This window comes from Molothrus ater, chromosome 8 (genome assembly GCF_012460135.2).
Source record: "Molothrus ater isolate BHLD 08-10-18 breed brown headed cowbird chromosome 8, BPBGC_Mater_1.1, whole genome shotgun sequence".
Classification (NCBI taxonomy): Eukaryota; Metazoa; Chordata; class Aves; order Passeriformes; family Icteridae; genus Molothrus; species Molothrus ater.
In genome coordinates this window covers 29,384,636-29,404,174 of record NC_050485.2, presented here as the reverse complement: position 1 = coordinate 29,404,174, position 19,539 = coordinate 29,384,636, and the positions used below count along the sequence as shown (strand labels likewise).

The window sequence follows — 19,539 nt, the reverse complement described above, 5'->3', positions numbered from 1 at the left end:
TCTTTGTTTGCTTGATTTATTTTGTTGCATATTTATTTACTCCTTCTTAGGTAAAAGGCAAAAGAAGCTTGAATAACCATTTGGCAACAACATTAAAAACAGAACAAACAAACAACAAAACAAAACAATAAAAAACTGAGCCAAAACATTAATGTGACTGGGCTAGCAGGAAGTTTAACCTTTTACAGAGGTTTTACAGACCAGAGCTTAAAATCTACAATGGGTTCTTTTGCTTAGGTACTGCCTAAATAAATCCCCATTGCAATATTCCAGTAATTTAAAAGGGTTTTCAGTTCCTTTGAATAGATAGCTGATGATTGCTTTAGAACAAAGGAAAAATCATTTTTATGGGATCCCCTGCATGACTTGTATTTGGACTGTGTGCTCATTAAGATATTTTAGCTTGCATACATCAAATGGCTCTGAAAGTTCTGCTCAGGAAGATGGTTCAGCTCACTCCAGCCACACTGATAATGTAGCATTATGCCCATATTTCATTAGCATATTGGAAAGATTTTCATTTTAGCCTGCTTCTGTTATAATTATAGTTGTATTTAAAGATACCCATCTTTTTTGAGTCCTTTGTTAAATGTCTACTGCTGAAAAGTCCAAACTTACAGTAAGAGCAAGGTCAAAACTGTTTCCATATCAAATCAACATTACTATGTAAGATTACAGTATTATTACAAGGAGCAAACTGGAGTGTTTATGTAATTATTTTTTCCAGCTCCATATTTATATGAATAAAATGGAGAGAATCCATCTGTTACATTTCAATTAAGCTCTTCTGTCATAATTGACTTCCTTTGTTACTGAGCAACAATGTGTTTGTTGACTATTTTTGGTCACTTAGAGTATTATCATAATTAGAACCTAATAATGTTTGTCCTTTTTTTTAATAGGTGTTAAAATCACATCAACTGTCCAAGTATTGAAGCTGATTAGACAAGCTGGGGAGAGAGTTTTAGTCTTTTATGAAAGGCCTGTTGGGTATAATCAGCATGGCTCAGCACTGCAGGATGGATTTGGACAATTGGAGGACACAGCTTTCTTGGCACAGGCAGAAGATGACCAGAATAGTTTAACAGCTGATACTGATAGCAGAGATTTTGATTCAGAATTTGAAGACTTAGCTTGTGATGCACCTGACCAAAAAGAAGATCTGCCAACATCTCAGAGTCCCAAACGGTCGGTAGTAATTCTTGCTGCTGCTAAACCTCTTGGAACTATATCACCCATCCTGAATCGAAAACTGCATTTAGGAAATTACCAGGCAGCATCCAAAACACAACAAAAAGATGGGGCTAAAGTGGCAACACCTAAAACTCTTGAGGTTTCAGATGCACCACAGCCGTCAGGTAAACAGTCACAAGGATCTAGTACTAAGCCTCCTGTGCCACCTAGGCCCCAAATTAAGCCTCCTTTGTCTACTAGTGATAGCCAAACTGTGTTAGAAACTGGAAGTGTATGTCCTGATAAACCAGAGAGGCCACCTCCCCCTGCAAATAACGGAGAAAAATCTACAGAGAAGCTAATTAAAATTAGTGATCAGATAGAAGACCCAGCAGTATCGAAAGTAGTAACAGCACCAAAGCAAGATACATTAAAAGATGGACTTACAGAAAATGCACGTAGCAGCAAAGATAGTGATGATCATCGAACCTGGGAGTCACCAGAAATTCCTTATAAAGCCCGTCAGGGCCGGTGGCCGATGACGAGAACATCCTCCTGTCTATTTGAAGTAGAAAAATACCACAAGTACCTTAATGTTGCACTGTGGTGCAGAGACCCTTTCAAAGCAGGTGGTTTTATCTGCTTAGGATATGCAAGCATAAAACTTGAAGAAATTGCTTTAGATTGTCTAGCTACATCCTCAATGGAATTTGTTAGAAAATTTCAGCTGCATGCTCCTACACCTAAGGCAGCAGTCACCAGAACAGCGTTGCGGAGTTTGACGACCCATAAAGGTTTCAATGAAAAATTTTGTTACGGTGACATAACTTTACAATTCAAATATTTAAAAGAAGGTGAAATTGATGATACAAGCGCATTTCTGGAGAAAGAGAGAGAGTCTCACTTAGAAGAAGAAGCTCATGCTCATCAGAAAGAGGATCATTTCTCGGGACAAGTTCTCACAGAGAACAAGCATAACTTTCAAGATACTCAGTTTCAGAATCCAACTTGGTGCGATTACTGCAAAAAGAAAGTATGGACTAAAGCAGCTTCGCAGTGCATGTTCTGTGCTTATGTTTGCCATAAAAAATGTCTAGAAAAATGTTTAACTGAGACGCCCTTTTGTGTAGGAGCTGAAAGGCGGCTCGATCGAACTGGGGGCGGCAGCAGAGCCGAGGGCCAGGAGGCTCCTGCAGCCGCCTCCTCTCGGGTCGATTCGGAGGCCAAGTCCGCTCACAGAACCACAGGTTTGACCAGGCACATCATCAACACGAGCACGCGGCTGCTGAACCTCCGGCAGGTGCCCAAAGCCCGGCTGGCCGAGCAGGGCCCCGACGTGGCCGAGCCTTCCCCCAAGCACACCCCGAACACGTCGGACAACGAGAGCAGCGACACCGAGCTCAGCGGGCCCAGCAGCCCCTCCAAGCGCGTCGGGGGCGCCGGCATCAAGCTGGTGCGCAAGGAGGGCGGCCTCGACGACAGCGTCTTCATCGCCGTGAAGGAGATCGGCCGTGACCTCTACAGGAGCTTACCCACAGAGGAGCGCTTTCAGAAATTGGAGTTTATGTTGGATAAGCTGCAGAATGAAATAGACCAAGAGCTGGAAAACAATAATTCACTGGTTAAAGAGGAAAAAGAGACGACCGACGTGAGGAAAAAAGCCCTGATTTCTGCTGCGCTGGCTAAGTCGGGTGAGAGACTGCAGGCCCTCACGCTGCTGATGATCCACTACAGGGCAGGCATTGAGGATCTAGAGTCCCTGGAGAACATGCTCTTAGAGAAGCAATCCAAAAAACTGACTAAAGATTTTGAGGAACCCAGTATAGCAGAAGAAGTGGATAGCGAAGATGGCAGTCTGACAGAGGCTCCGACATTGAACATCATATCAGAAGAAGAACCTGTTGATCCACCTCAATCAGACTGATATTTACATATTTAGTCTTTGAAGGAATGGACTAAAAGAATACTTTGCACTTAAATCCAAACACACACAAATTAAATTAAAACACTGGTACAATGTGCGTGTCCTGCTTCTCCACAGTTAATTGCTAATAGTGGTTCTTCTCCAGCTACAGCACCATCATTTTGTTAAAGTAGCTGGTTAAAACTACACTTTGGGGTTTATATTGGAAATTTATTTTTAATAACTTATTTTTATTTTTTCTAATTATGTAACCCTACCATTTCACATCAATGTGTGTGGTTTCCTTAATGCATTACTTGACCCCACTTCCCCTCTCTGTATTTTTTTTTGTTTTGTTTTTTTAGGTAGTGTTTTCAATGGGAAACAGGCAGGGTTTTCAAGATGTTTAGTATCCATTGTATGATGAAAACATTATAAGCTTGTTGCATGCCTAAGCTGATGACTGACTCAGAAGTCACCAAGGGGCCAGGCTTTTAAGTGTTAATCACAGTTTTATTGTATGTCTTCTAGGTAGTTGTATATTTTTTGCCAAACATATCATGAAAGCAAACAAAAAGTCTTTCATTTTGTCTGTTATTAATACTTACTGAAGTTACCATTGCATATCATTTGTTTTCCATGTTTTTGTTAAATACAAGAACTTTTTGTAGTTTGTACTTAACACGAAATATAGTAATGCTATGCTAAAAAAAATCCTCCTTAGAACTTGGGACTATTGTTAGATATCAAAGTATAAACTGGTATCTCATAATAATTTAATTGGGAATATTTTCAAGGTAAGAGGCTCGTTGCCTTCCAGAATGAAATCGTATGTTTGTGATGTTGTATTATCTGATAGCCTGATAAAGGAAAGTTGTTCTTCACAAGAGTTGGAGGTTTCATTGCCTTCTGTGTAAAAGCATGTAATCATGGTGTAAGTAATATAAAGAAATTAATATTTTGCTGCAGACTATCATTTTGGAAAGCTTAAGGTGCAAAAAACAAAGTAACTAATGTTCTCTCGACACTTTTGAGTAATCATAGCATGGTAAGTTGCATTCAGCTTCTCAGACAGAAGATAGAGTCTGAGCAGAAGGATCACCTTTGTCAGCAAAATGTCTTATAGTGTATATAACATGTTTTATTTGAGTCAATTTGTGAGTCAGTAGAGATGAGGAAGAAATTCAGCCAGCTGCTTTCGAAAAGAACTGTCTGGTCTTGTGCTATGTGTAAACTGTGGATCTTAGCATCACCTGGCTAAGGCCATCATTCTTATTTATTTCCTGTAGACATTGTTTCATCTTCTGTGTATAGAAATTTTGTATAAAATATCATCTTTATTTTAGGTACTGTGCTAGGTACTCGTATCATTATCACTGGTATTGCTGGTAGTAGAAAAAAAAAAAGCCTTTATGGGAGTGGAGTTTGAGATGGTAAAAATAACTCCTTTAGTTTTTGAGGTCATGTGTAATGTACCTCTCCTTTAAATTTGCTTCTTGGTTTAGTTTGTGATGGGCAAAATTAAGAAGCAGTGGTTTTCATCATGGGACAGTGTGCTTGTGCTTCTAAGCAAAATGGTTACTGCCAGTCATGCAACTACTTGCACTTTTTAGTGAGTTCTGGGCAGTTGATACTACTTAGTTGATGTATGGAAAACTATCCAGGCTAAAACAGGCATGTGACACACTTCTGAAATTAAGCTTCAGCAAATAATCGCACAAAATGAGCTTCCCTTCTTGTCTAAAAGTTATTTAACCTGTACTTGCTTGAGATGCATATTAAAACTTCCCCACTCCATTTTCTCAGCAGCTTACCATTGGTGGTGATCTGCATTCAATGCCATCAGTGTTTGCTCTTACAGACTACTACAGAGGTTTTCAAATATATCCAAGTGCTTCATTTAAGCCCTGGTGCACATGAAGGAGCTGTGAAAACAATGCAAATACTGATTTCAAAATCCACATTCATGGTTTTCAATTGACTCCTGTAACACAGTGGGTAAGAAAAGCTGGGTATCGTTTTCCTCACATAAGTGTTGCTAATGATGATGATTGTAAGAGGTAAATTAAATGTAGTGCAATATTTTTAAATATACTGAATGGAAAAGGGGCAAAATAGTTGTATTTTAGTGGTAAGAAGGAAAACATGAATTCCTGTCTGGCATTATTTACAATAAGCAGTGAATCTCCAGGGGGAAATTGTAATACTACATTCCTGATGTAATCTTTGCTTCATGCTTGACTGTAAATAGCTGAAAATAAAGACTACCACAGAAAACAAGAATATCTTGACTTAATGATATCTGAATAGGTGGCAGCTACACACATTTGCAGAAGACCTGCCTAATATGATTTTGTTGGCTATTATTTTATCATGAAAATAAGCTTTAATAAAATAGTTTTGCTAAATTATCAACTTCCTTGCATTGTGTCAATGTTTTTTAAGCACTTCTATTGCAGTAGCTTATCATCTTATGCCATCTCTTAAAAGGAAGGATCTTCAGGGGAGGGAGAAGCACATTTTGCATTATATAAAACTACTGATAACTGGATTATTTGGAGTGAGAAATTTGAAACAAAGCATCTGTGGAAGTTTACAGCTGCAGAGGAGGAATAAATAGTGGAAGCAAATCAATGAAGTGTCTTTGTCACACCTGAATTGACACAGATACAAATATACAAAATAGGAAAAATCCACATTTTTCCAGTACAGAAGGGGGATTTTTGTGTATTTTCTGAGTAAAATTTCTTCCTGACTGTCACCAAAAAAAGGTTTGGTTACTCATTACTCAAAAAATCCTGAACAGCTGCTAAGTTTTTATTTGGGAGTGGGGAGAAAGGTGTCACAGAGATTACAAACATGAGTTTCTGTGTGGATTTTAATTAATCTTCCTCTTCTGGTGGAGCAGGAGTGGAGCAAGAGAAGGGGAGCCACTGCATTGATCTGCTCAGCAACTCCTGGGAAGATGCTGCTCCCTCAGGCCCAGCAGGCACTGGCACCAGCTGTAGAAAAGGAATGTGATCCATTTCTCTCCCCTTGGCTCTCCTCCTCATACTCATCTTGCAGATTAATGCAAACTCCTCCTTAGTTTTGATGTACCCAAAAATTGAAAACCAAGCCATGAAGAAGGCCTTTCTGTGCTTTTAAAAAAATGTGAGTTGCTATGTTTGAATCATATATTGGTGAATTCAAGAAATACACTGGTTGATCAGCTGGCAAAAGGATGAACACATCCTGTAATAATTCAGAATTCTTGCATTGGTATTTCAGTCTCAAATTTGATCAGATTAACAACTTGATGTTGACCAAAAGACTTCAGTGAGGTTAAGTAGAATAACATCTCTTGGAACAAAGTTTCAGTGTGCAAATCACAGTAAAATCTGAGCCTGATGTAAATAGCCACTGGTCTGCACAATTATTACTTACTTGGTGTTGGTGAAGAATTCATCATGAGACAGAATCTTGGTTTCTGAAGGAGCTCTAAGAAATGCTTTCCTGCCAGCTTTCCCCACTGGTAAAGCACACTGCGTAAGGCAAATCCTGAGGGGGGTTGTTCTTTTTTAATCCTTTTTTCATTTTATTACAATAGATCATGAACTTCTGTCAGATAACTTTATTTTGATGTGTTCTGAATGCATAATTATTGACAGAGCAATACTTGAAGTCTGATCCACTATATTTTTCATATTTTTTGACCATAGTATATACGCTTTACAAAACTATATGTAAACATAGTATCTATGCTGTAGTACATAAAACATCTGCAATTACATGAGAGAAGGCACATCAAGATTTTCATTTTACAAATGAAATTATACACCATGGCCGAGAAGGACGTTGGGATTGTTTTTAAAATGCTTTCTTTACAAGTCTTGTTTTTTCTAAGTGCAGACAGGGACTGCCTAATACAGTACTTCACCTGTATTGGGCTGTGTCCCCAAATGTTATGAGTGATTGGCAACAAACTGGCTGTTTCTTCCATTTTCTTAAGCAAAGAGTGTATTGGAACTCATTTAAAAAAAATGTACACTGAATTTTTAGATGGATACGTAAATGCATGTAGAAGAGTTGTTTGAACTGCTCCAGTTAGCAGCTCACTTTCAGTACATGCTAAGACTGAATACTGTAATACTGCAGCTGTTCCTAACCACTCACTGAAGATAAATAAACTAAAATAAATATGAAATCTGTTAAAAGATCCAAAAGATAGAAATACAAAAAGTATCCTCATGCTGTTACATTCCCTGCTAAGGGACAGGAACGCTGCATGTTCATTCCCACTTGTTTACCTGGTGCTGAGTGTTTGGGGGCTTCACATTGCACAACTGCTTGATTAAAGCTTTGTTAGATACCAATAATACAAATACACTCATCTCTTTAACATGTTTTCCTCAACGCTGGGGGTTCAGGGAGAAGGCAGTATTTAAACTGGCAGAGAAACTGTGCCTCTTACTTAGTTTTTTGTATATATTATTAGGACCTGAAGTTGAAAAAAGTGATAGTGCTGCCCACACTCTGACTTCCAGCTCCTCTCAATGCACTTACAAGGTTGTCACTTAAAAGGATGCAAATTGGATGGGTTTTCCTTGAGGGTTGCTTTTTAAAATTTCCAATCAAATAAGAAAGACTCAAGTTGGACAGTAACCTATGACTTCAAATAAAATATGAAAGACTGTCAATGAGGTGACTTTAAAAACCAAATAGTTAAAATTCACATTTTATACAGATTTATACTACACATTTAATAAAAAATAGAGTGTAATATTCAAAAAAATTAAATACACAAAGAGTAACACTATACAAATGGTCTATAAAAGCTCTTTCCCCCCATAAGGCGGTTTGCAGTCTGCTTTATAGTCACCAATAAATAATATACCTTTGGTTTCTCTGACCATTTCACTATTAAATGTACAGTACAGCTAAAACCTATTTCTGGATGAGATGTTTCACATGAACCACAGCATTTTGTACACCTAAATATGTTATATGGCTTTTCTGTTATTCATCACTTTCATATTCCTCCTCTTCTTCACCTATGGGGTAGGATTGGATGTTGTTCTGGGTGTACATTTTTGTTTTCACAGGACAGTTGTGATCCATGAGTATTGCCTGGAAGAAAAGAGAGTGTGAGTATTTCTGCTTAGCATCCAGCTGAGGCTGGGGCTGGGGCTGCATGCAGCACTCAGGGATTCACCTCTCCTCCCTTGAGGCAGACCCCAAACTGATTGCAATTAGGGTAAATTAGGTCCTCAGGTCTGTGTGAGGGGGGATCTTAGTGCTGAAGACAGCTCTGGAAAATTTCTATTTCCAGTATTTCAGCCCAGGTGTTATTGAAATACATCTACCTGCTCTGCAGAGACAGTAGTTTACCCCTCCCAGAATTGATTTCCATCTATTAAAACCTGGATGAATGATCAAGAGCAGTCCTACTGCTTCAAGTAGGACTCTTTTACTGTTTTCCCCCCTCTTTCCATGGAGTTCCAGAACAGCAAAACTGAGGATAATGCCAGGAGTGGTGGTCCCTATGCTGTGCTTGACACCCATGGCAAGCTAAAAGTGGTAATCGTGGTAAGAGCCAGATAAAATACTAAAATTTCTGGGCTGAAATTTCCCAAGGAGCTCTGGAGCAGCTGTGTAGTGTTCTTCCTGCTGAGTGTAAATAAGTTTGGGGGTTATAATTATGCAAAGACCACAATGTTGGGACCCTCCTTTTGTCTCTCCTCCAACCTGAAAGAACTGTACGTCATTTTACAGCCATGAGCCACTTTGGGAACAGGAGCTATTTTGCATTTAAAGCTATATTAGAGGTGGCAGATGCTGGAAGGTGTTGGAGCCATGAGGGGAGACCCTTGGAAGTACATGATAAATTTTATATTGCCAAGAAAGAGCAGCTGATTTTTTTTTCCTTTCTGTTCCTCAGCCTTATTTAATGTACAAAAACCAAAACAAACGAAACCAGTGCATTCAGCAAAGGTCATGACAAGGGATTAACTGGGATTCTGCAGTCCAAACATGAGCCAAACAGAAGGTCTCTGGCCTCACACACACCATTATTGCAGCAAGATTCCATTTTCCACCTTCTGCCAGCACAAAGTGAGCGGCGCCAGCATCAGGTGCTGTCCTTACCTTGCAGAGAGGTGCCGCTGCAGAATAAGACCATGGCCATGCAAAATTAGTTTCTTTTCACCCAAATAAACAACCAGCAACTACATTTTGGGCCCAGATCAGCCTTTTTGGGGAAGAGCAAGGATGGAGTGCTGAGTGGGCTAAATTTAAAGATGGTGACACTGTTCTTACACACCCTACAGTGGCTGGGGAGCACTGAGTGCTCCAGATCATAAGTCTTTGGCAAATTTATATTTCAAAAAAAAAGAGAAGGCCTGTGGTACATATTGGACAGAGGAGCCACTAGTTTGTAGGGATAGGTGAAATGTATGAAGAAAGAGAAGGAAGAAAAAAGATGATTCACAATATACTGTGGAATATTTTTTTATATTTTTTCCCAGAGGACTATGGGAAAAACCAGTTTGAGGCGCACCAAGGAATAATTTGATCAATTGGCCAAAAGAGTTCTGGTTCCTAAAGGAAAAGGGAAATGAATTCTCTACTGACTCCACCACAGCATATGCTGGTGCAGAGGAATGTCTGCAGGACCCTGTTTCATAAAAATCAAATTTGTGACTTTGTAACATCTAGTTAATAAAGGGTTTGCCTTTATACAGCTTGGACATAGAAAGAAGGGGGAGTTCATTCCAAAGTTAATGCTTGAGAGTGAAATACATGAGCTGGTCCTGTTTTGAGGAACTTAGAGGCAAAGATGCAAATATAAGTTATCATTTGTTTCACTGAAAAAAAACAAAATTAAAAAAAAAAAAGAAACCAAGTTGCACTTACCATTTTCTCCTCTTTGGCAGGTGGACTTCGAAGGAAGAAGCACAGGGGAGCAAAGATGATATCCACAATTCCTATAATTGTCATGAGCCATGGGAATCCAATGGCCTTGGCAATGGCACCACCAGCAGAGGGACCTTGTACAGATAAAAACCCTTTTCTGCAGATTGCTCTGACACAACATTTGCAGCAGCATATTTTGCATACAAGTAATTTTGTATACAAACCCCCCATCTTACAAACAGATTGGAGGAATGTAAAGACGTGTTTGTAATTATAAACATAAATATAATTATGATTTAACACAATTATATATAATTACATAAAAATATATAAATATATAAAATTATATAAATTTTATATATAATAATATTTATAAAATTTTATAAATTTTTCTATAATATAAATACATAAAATTTCATAAATACGAAATTATATAAATTTACATATAATTATATAAATTATATAAAAAGATATAATATGATTAAACATAATCATAAAACTTTCCTGGCTCCATAGCCCACATTCCTTGGGGAGATTTGAGGTGTTCCTGAGGGCAGCTGTGTCGTGCTCTCAAGGAGGCAGGGGGTCAGGGGGGAGTGATTCCCCCACAGACCCTTGGAGCACAGCTGTGGTATTAAAGTGTTCCAAGGTCCTCTTTCCTCAGTATATCCCATTTATGTTCAGTGCCTTCACAGACACCTTCAGGCTCATGAATTGAGCCTGTTAACTCAATAATGAAAAATTGCAGCAGGGGAGGGGAACGGATGCCAAACACAATTCCCCCCGCTCTGATTTCTTGCAGAAAATAAGAACCTCCTCTCATAAAATCTGCAGGCCCCACTGGGATTCACAGCTGGCACTGCAGCAGATTCCTGCTTTGCTTAACTGTGCTTTCCAGGCAGGGGAAGGCTGGACTTACCTATGGCAAAACCCATGCAAAAGGCAACGTCAGCTATGGCATACACACTGCCATAGACTGACACGTGGCGCAGATCCACCAGGTAGCCCATGATTGGCATCATGGAGGAGTCCACCATCCCTGCAAAACACATTCCAGGAAAATGCTGCTGCCTTTTCCTCCCCTTCTTTCAACCCTTTTTGGTGAATGATGTGCTAAGAAGGGGTGCAAAAAGCAGCTTGTTCATAACTAAGCAAGATTTACATATAAAAAGCAAAGATAACACAAAATAGTCTGTGTTATCTTTGCTTTTTATGGTGTTTGCTGTGCCTGAGGTCATGTGTGGACATGTATAGAGGTGTACACAGCAAGATTTGTCTAAAAATAGTCTGTGCTAGCTTTGCTCTTTATGGTGTTTGCTGTGTCTGGGGTCACCTGTGGACAGGCACACGTGGCACCTGCCAGAGGACAGGGGAGATGGGAGCTGAGGGTGTATCCACACTTCCCACCAAGTGTCTGAGCAAAGCTCCCACCCCACATTCCCTGCAGAGTAATTAGGGGGAAGATATCTGGTGTGAACCTATCCTGACTGAAGGCCTAAAAGACAGCATTTGCCCCCAGTCAACCAAGATGATTTACAGTGTTTTTATCATGTCTTTTGGTACACACCCTCATTTCTGGCAAGAAACAGCACAGACAGCTCAGAAAACTGCTAAGATAATTTGTTCCTGAAGCTTCTTTCCCCTCACTGCACATCCCTGGTGTGGAGATGCCCCAGGACATTTGCTGAGCACCAAGCACTGAAAACAAGGCAGGGTCCCCACTGCACAGCCCAGGGTAAGGAAAGTCACACACGTTACTTGAGGAGTACCTGTGTGTGATCTTGGGAATTCCCCTTTGTGTACAAACAATTTAAGCCTCTTTTTTCCAGTGGAAATGACTGTATAAATCCTTTTCCTCTGCAGGAAAGGCTGTGGGTTTGGGGCAGTAAACAGCTGCATTTCTAAAAACAACATTTACATTCATGGACAGGTTGAAAGGTCTCTTTAGGTTGATGGAGCAGTTCTGGACAGCCTGGGGGTCCAGCTGGTCTAAAGCAGCCTGGTTCAAACTCCCTAAGCACTGTCCCTTAATTCCTTCTTGCTCTGCCTGCCAGTTTGGGCCACAGCTCAGGCTGTTAGATCAGAATAGCAAAAAACCTGATTTTCTGTGTAACTTCATATCAAATCATTTTTACAGAAACAACAGATTGTAAGAACTCATTGCAAATGTTCTTACCTATGGCAAATCCAACTCCAAAAGTTGGTGCTATGAGCCCATAAATGTTTTTAGCAAAGGGTACCTACAAAGGAAATTTCAGGCAGTTAATTACACCATACTGCACATGCTAATGAGGTTAGCTTCTTTTTCTGAGATAAATTCTCCAAGTAGTTGTGGCCCACTTTGTGCAGATCTGAGAGTCTGATCCTTGTTCTGAGCTGTCATTTCAGACAACTGTGCCATTAAACCACTGACACAGTTACTATTATAAACTGCTGAGTGACAGCTCAACAGAGCAGCATGCTCCTCTCAGAGTCATCATTTCTAAAAATAATTGAAGCACTGAAATTGGAAAGCACTCAAAACTCTGATCTGGAACCCATTAACCACACATTGTTTAATAACATGTCATGAAACTCTCATGGGAACAGCACATATTTGAAGATGAGCACACCAACATTCACATGATTTAAAAGATGTGTGATTGTCTACTTACACATAAAATACTTATTCCCACGATCAGCATCCCGAGCAAAGCACAAAGCCACCTACCAAAGAAGAAACATCACTCAGAGATGGTGATAATGAGATGTTAGAGCTGATCCTGAATGTTTCAAAGCCATGTCTGAAGCACTGAGTTCAACAGCTAAAGTAGCAATGTGTTCAAAAAAAAGCAATTTTTCTCCTATAGAACAAGCTTTAATAATTTCCACTATCAATAAACTGCCCTGGGAAACACTGGAAATAGTACATGAAGAGACTGGGAGGTGATTAGTATTTTTAAATTAAGCATACCTTCCAATTTTGTGTGCAAGTATCCCAAAAAGATTCGTCCCAATGAGATAAGAGATGCTGGCTGGAAGAAAAGCGACGCCTGCAAAATATGAATGAAGGTTTTATCAGCAAGGATTTCAGGGAAGTGTTAGAAGAAACTAATAAATGCCAGACACTGCAATTTTGATCTGGACACATCTAATAGAGCTCAAAGAATCAAATATCCGGTTTGTTGCAGCCTCTTCCTGAAATCAAGGACATCATCTGTGAAATGCAGCAGCAACCTGATGCCTTTGAAAAAAGAGTTTTTCAGCATTATGATACAAGAATTGGTCTGGGAGAGAGGACAGAACAACAAAGAGCCAAAAGTTGATATCTGACTGCAATAAGCTTTGGGATGGGTCGAGGAGAGCAGCTCTGCTGCAGCTCAGGGCTGATGGAGCCCGTGCCCAGCACATGCAGCCAGCCCAGGGTGCTCAGGGTGGGTGAATCCCCTGCACGAGGGGACAGCAGGGCTCTGCCAGTGACAGTCCCCCTCTGAGCCTGGCAATGCCACTAAGCTTCCTGTTACAGGCAGGTCTGTAGTGCTGTGGTATGGCCCTTGGTCAAGCATGTATCAATAATGTAGGGGTAAAAGACCATTAAAAATAGTATTAAAATGATTTAGCCAACATTTTTTTTTAATTACATATTGCTTTAAGTAAAATAAAAATTTTTAAAGCTGTAATAGCTTGCAGATGAGGACACCTGAGTAAATTCTGTCTCTCTCATTTCCCATCTCCACTTGGAAAAACACATTGTTGGCACCAGCAGTGCTTTTCTATCCCTGAGGTTGCCACAGCAGCGGCTGTATCTATAGCAGATGCTGCTGGTGACATCTCTGGTTTAAAATCCAGTTATTTCAGTCTGTACTGGAGGATTCATCCTCTCCTTACACAGAAGTCCCAGGGCAGGACCCAGCCAGAGATTCAGGAATCAGCTGTGGTGTCAGGGCTCACAGTCCCAGCCCTGCCTCACGTGTGTGTGCTCCTCATCTTTCACCAGGACAACAGAGCTTTTCTCATTTCCTGCCTATCCATCTTCCTTCCCATCTCTCTGATATATTCATGAGAAAAAAAACACCCAGAGGTAATTTTTAGCACAGCAATGTCCTGTGATTAAAAACCTTGTGGGTTACAGTGGCGGTGCTGGGGAAATATTTAATTTCAGCCTGTGTAACCACAGCTACTTCAGTACTGCTTGGAGCTATCTGGTTATACCAAATGGTCACACAGAGCAGACCTTGACAGCTGGAAAAGACAAATTGTACTGCAAAGTCTTGTTAAATAAGACTTGCACAGGTTGGTCTGTAAGCTGTGGTACACTGAGGCAGAGCCATAATTTTGTAAATAAGCCTTATGCACAGTAATATCCATTGGTCAAATAAAGGTACTTTACACCTTCTTCAGATCATGCTTCAAACAGCCGGCTTCCAATTGCATAAAATAATAATTTGCTTAAAACCCTGCAGTTCAATTTACAATCTAAGAGGCTTCAAAATTTTAATTAATGCTGTCAAATCAGACTGAGTGAAATGGAGTCAATTACTTGTACCATTAAGGGGTTAAATTAGTCTTAATTTAAAATAGATATTTTCCTTCTAGTAACCTCTGTTCAATGAAGAGATTTGTAAATCTCATTTCTATTGCACCAGTAATATGAAACTGGTGAGGGAGGTAGATAGGCAATATCTATTTTTCCTTTTTGAGGTTCAAAATACCTAAGTTTGCATGTTCATTCTGCTGTATTACAGGTTAGAAGTTATTGCCAGGTTCAGCATTAAGAACTCATAAAAGGTTCACTCATTAAGAACTGCATCTGTGGCCACTCTAGATCTCAACAGCATTAATTAGAACTAAGGTTTGTGCTTTCTATAGGGGTGTAATGTGTACATTAAAACAGAGCAGGGATATCAGCTGAACATCATTTTCATGAAGGATTTTCCTTTTTCTTTCAAACTATCCACTGATATTAAAAAATACCCTCATGACCACATCATTAAATTAATCAGAGATAGATGAAGGCTGAGCATTGCCCACTTAAGAAGATTCACATCAACCTCTCACATACAGTTTGTCACTCACTAGAATTTAATCCACTTTCTGGTGGTTTTTTTCCTGCTCTTGCTCACCTCAAAGAGAAATTACCTGCCCCACTTTCCTCTGGAGTGCAAATGGATGCCTGGACCATGCTCCCTGTTTGCCCAGGGACTTGGTTTCCCAAGGCTGCGTCCCTGCTAAAACTCATAACAAGGTCCAAGGTGGGGCTCCCCACTGCTTTCTGTTGAAAGGGACGATTAAGTAACCACTAAAGGATGCCAAATATGTAAATGCCAAGGGAAAGTGCTCCTCATGTCCACGTTTTGAGCAGCAGTCCATCTTTCCTGCACATGCTGGCAGGAGCAGGCTGGGAGGAGGAGGAGGCTGTGCTGCCAGGAACCTGCCCTGCACCAAGCACAGAGCACCTGCTGCACACCTCTGTGCCTGCACACCAGTCCCTCCAGCTGGGCACTGAGGGGGGATTCCCTACAGGGAAAAAGCCAAATGGTTTTGCTGTGCAAGGCTGGCTCTGTAGCTCAACAGGCACCTGGCAGCCGCCCTGGCCACCATCCACAGCAGTGCTGGGATTCCCAATGGAGATGGATCAGCCCCAGTCCTGAGGCTGCCTACAACTATCTTTCCTTGAAAAATAGTTCAAAGGATTCAGTAGTTGAGTGTAGCCCATTACAGGAGCCTCTATTGCAATAGCATCACCCCACTGTGTAATTTTTTTTCTTACATACCAGCGTTTGTAATTGGGCAGGTTTAACACTGACACTTTACAGAATGTAAAAAAAAATATTAATTACCCCCCCTGAAGCAAATAATCTTTAACAGGACCAGAACTCAGACATTCAATAGACAAAACATAGAGATGCAAACAGTGCACTGTACTTTACCAAGCTGCCATTTTTTTGAGCACATGGTCTCCATCATCCAGATGGGTAAAGCTGGTTCAAGCATAGCAATAGCCATGTTTGCAAAACAGATTGAGCCTTAAAGAAAGAAGGGGAGGGGGAAAAAATAGTAGTAATTATTTCTTTTGACTTTAAAAAAACCGCCATGCAAAGAATGGATGCTTTTACATTAAATATTGCACTTTTTACAGCCCTATTTGTCATGTGTCAGATGGTGATTAACATTAAATAGAACACAGTGTAAAATCACTGAAGGCTAACTTTTTATATGTTTCTATTCTCCTAGAAATTCTACAATAAAGGTTAAGCTATTTCATAATGTGAAAGTTTGCAGTGAGCTTGATGACATTTGGAAAGTTCACGAGGTCTGTTGTACAAATGATTAGCTAAAACTGCAATCACTTGGTCTTTACCTGGCCTCCTGGGGCAATAGCAGAGCCCTGTTGTGTAAGAGGCTCAGGCTCTGACCCTGTGCCACCTGAGAGCTCATCCTGCCTCACATGACAGCCTGTGGAGGTCTTGATCCTGGAAATACCAAGGTACGAGCCCAGGGATGGATGTCTGCTCCCAAAAATGGGGATTTTCTCTGGAGATCCTACAGGCAGCACTGGGGCAGCAAGCGTGGCTTTGGCTTTGAGCTTGCACAGCCCTATGAATTTCAAATCTCTTTTGAATCCCTGGACCTTCAATAGCCCAGACACAGAGGATGACAAGAGGGGGAAGTGCTGGTTCAGTCTGGCTGCCAGCTCAGCTCTGCCCCACAGCAGTGGGTGTGGGTCGTGCTCATCCTTCCTCAGTGCTGCACTTCAGCTCCAGTGCAGGAATTAAGAAACCCCATGGCATTTCTTGGGATCCAAGATGCCTTTCACACTTACTCCAAAGACCCTCAGGCACTCAAGGCTTAATGCAGGGCAACAGGACATGTCCCCTCTGCTAATCCCTTTAAATGGCTTTTGGGAATCACTGCTGGAAGTGACAACCTCAGACTTGTGTTCCCTTTCTTCCTAATATTTACAACCTCTGAATTTCAGGAAAATAGATTCTAGACTCTTCCAGTCATTTACTATACAAATTTTACCTTTTTTAAAACAAAAAGCTGTATTTTTCAGAGGTCAGAGAGACATTATTTCTCTCACAGGGAGTTCCTCATCACAAGGTTCAAAATCAAATGAGCACTGATGTCATTCTTTGCTCAAAGCTGTCAGAATATATTAGACTATTCCTGAAATGACCTTGCTGGCTAGCTGGCTCACTCCCTTCCCCAGGCAAGGAGCAACAGCTCAGCACTGCTTTGCCCTAAAGACAAGAGCCAACCTTTCCACTTGGGTGCAAGCTCCCAGAGTGGGTCTGTGAGGAGCCCCAGTTAAACACCTTGGGGCTCTCCCAAGACAAAGTCAGCCAGGCTCAAACAGCTTCCTTGATGCTGGAAAAAGCATTTCAGGCTGCACAAAGTGCAGCCAGAGGAGGCAGGACCATTCTAACTAAGACAGCTTAAATAGCAAAGGCTTTGCTATTTAATTAAATATTCTATTTAATTAAATATTCTATTCTGTTCAGTTTATTCTGTTCTGAACAAAGCTCACAAAGGAAGGAGAAACAGGTTTGCCTGCACACTGTTGTGGCACCTGCTTCTCCCTAGGCCAGGAAGCACCCCCAGAGCTTGCCAAAGCACTCAGGGATATGGTGATAAAGGTGCTTCAGACCTGGAGAATGTGCCCCAAGAGAAAAGTGAGAGCCTGAGCTGTGCTCTGCAATCTCAGGGCAAAGCCCAAGAGCCTGCTACCTCAGCAAAGCTTCCCCAAAAGAAAACAAATTATTTTTTTCCTCAGTCTTGCCTGCAGCTGACCTTACTTTAAAGTGCCATGTGTCAAGGGCATCAATCCTACATCTTTTCCTCCTTGGATGGGATTAAATGTCCTGTGTTGGCCAGAAGGTGTGAAATTGCTGCCTTCCAGCTGAATCCCATCTCCAGAGCCAAGAACCCCCCCAGTTTTGGCAGAGTGCCACAGACATCAGTGGCATTTTCCTGGGAAAGAGCAGGCACCCAGTGAAAAGCTGTCCCACACCTTCCCAGGTGTGCTCATGGTGATGCCTGCCTCAGCTCTGGGTTTTGGATCTGATCATTTAAAGCAACTTGTCTGTCATGCAGCTTTGTCAGGCAGTAGCACTGATTTTGCTGCAATCCCTGTCAGTGAGGTTTGGCTTCAGGAATGAACCTGACTTCACTCCCTGAGCTCCCACCAGCAGGGAATAAACATCTCAGGGACATTTCTTCTGCCTAGTCAGGGTACTGATGGCACAGGCTGTGAGGCATCACCTCTGACACAAACCAGGGCATTTGACAAAACCAAATTTGGTCTGCAAGGGAAATAAAGCAAGGAGAAGAGGCTGAGGTCAGAGAACATCATCTGCACTGTCCCAGCACTGGGCAGCCTCTGTCCTGGGAGGCAGACCCCAAGTGCTCCCCTTAATCCCATTGATAATCCACGGGGATTTCTCATATTTTATATCATTTAACTGCTGTAGGAGAAGTTACTGAATCAGCTGAATGACAAATCTGATCTCTTATCACAAGAACTGTCTTTGCTATACTTTTATTCAGTGGTTTTTTTCCTGCTCCAAGAATTTCTCAAGCAAAAGGGTTTGTGTAACTTAAGTCACAGCTCAATCAAGTCACAGAGTTTATGATAAATCCCTAAGATCAGCAAGAAACAGAAAACTTCCAGAAATGCCTGGAAGAATTGCACTGTTTGACAAGCAAGTTAGGATGAAGTAACAGAACTGTGAAAATAATTATCTGTTTCCAGGTGTTTTGTCAACATTAGAAAGGACCAGGTTTAATTACAGACTTCAGAATAAACATTCAGCAATGTGCAATGCAAAAAGGCAAACTTCTCTTGAGACAGAAAGGCTCATCAGAAAAAAGATACATATTATACTAAACACCATTCACCATTCCACCAGACCTTTTCTGAAATACAACAATTCACACTCAAGAGACCAAATTTACTCCCTCTTCAAACAGAAACAAAGTTCAGTGTTATTCCCTGTGCTGGCAATCCCTCACTCTGAAAGCCTTGGCCCAAGTCACTCACAGGAAGTTTCCTGGCCACATCTCATTGCCCCAGCAGGCACCTGCAAGTCATGAGTGGCCTCTCAGTTGGAAAGACACATTTATTTCAAATTTTATGCCTATTGTGCTTCTGCTGGTTCATTCATCCTGTATTAGCCACCTCATTCTTAGATCTTTGCATAAAGTAAACCAGCAAATGACAATGCTGTTAAAGCAGCTCAGCCCAAGGCATGCCAAGGGGGTAGGAATGACATCCATGGCTGGTTTAAAGAAGGAAAAAGGCCTGGTACCTGCTGCAATAATGATGTAGGGGTCCTTCAGAAGTGTCAGTAAAGGTGTCCCCTTCTGACTCTGTGAAACAAAAACTTGGGATTAGGAAAGGCAAAGTGACACCCATTCCTGCAGTGTTTTACCTTAATACTCACTTCTGCCTGTGTTCTGGAGGGCTGCAGGACAAGTAGCTGAACAGCTGTGAAAAGAAATGCATGCTGTGACTCTCCTGCAGGACGGGGATGGACGGCAGGAGCAGGAATGGGACGTGCCTCAGGGGGATGCTGACTCAGGGACCT

The 19,539-nt window shown here is 41.1% G+C and overlaps 2 protein-coding genes across 2 annotated transcripts in view; one reads left to right on the top strand and one right to left on the bottom strand.

The window, feature by feature from the left end:
* The window catches only part of PDZD8 (PDZ domain containing 8), a 52,395-nt gene extending 46,904 nt beyond the window's left edge, over positions 1 to 5,491 (top strand). Inside the window, exon 5 of the mRNA XM_036385829.2 lies at positions 903 to 5,491. Coding sequence (XP_036241722.1) covers positions 903 to 3,097 — 2,195 coding nt within the window. The 3' untranslated portion in view covers positions 3,098 to 5,491. The remainder of the gene's footprint in view (positions 1 to 902) is intronic.
* A 1,183-nt stretch (positions 5,492 to 6,674) lies between these two features.
* SLC18A2 (solute carrier family 18 member A2) overlaps positions 6,675 to 19,539 on the bottom strand; it is a 28,136-nt gene continuing 15,271 nt past the window's right edge. Inside the window, exons 7-15 of the mRNA XM_036385193.1 lie at positions 19,396 to 19,439; positions 19,261 to 19,321; positions 15,880 to 15,975; positions 12,924 to 13,002; positions 12,625 to 12,676; positions 12,147 to 12,210; positions 10,890 to 11,009; positions 9,971 to 10,104; positions 6,675 to 8,185 (exon numbers count right to left, since the gene is read on the bottom strand). Of these exons, the coding sequence (XP_036241086.1) occupies positions 8,075 to 8,185; positions 9,971 to 10,104; positions 10,890 to 11,009; positions 12,147 to 12,210; positions 12,625 to 12,676; positions 12,924 to 13,002; positions 15,880 to 15,975; positions 19,261 to 19,321; positions 19,396 to 19,439 (761 nt within the window). The 3' untranslated portion in view covers positions 6,675 to 8,074. The remainder of the gene's footprint in view (positions 8,186 to 9,970; positions 10,105 to 10,889; positions 11,010 to 12,146; positions 12,211 to 12,624; positions 12,677 to 12,923; positions 13,003 to 15,879; positions 15,976 to 19,260; positions 19,322 to 19,395; positions 19,440 to 19,539) is intronic.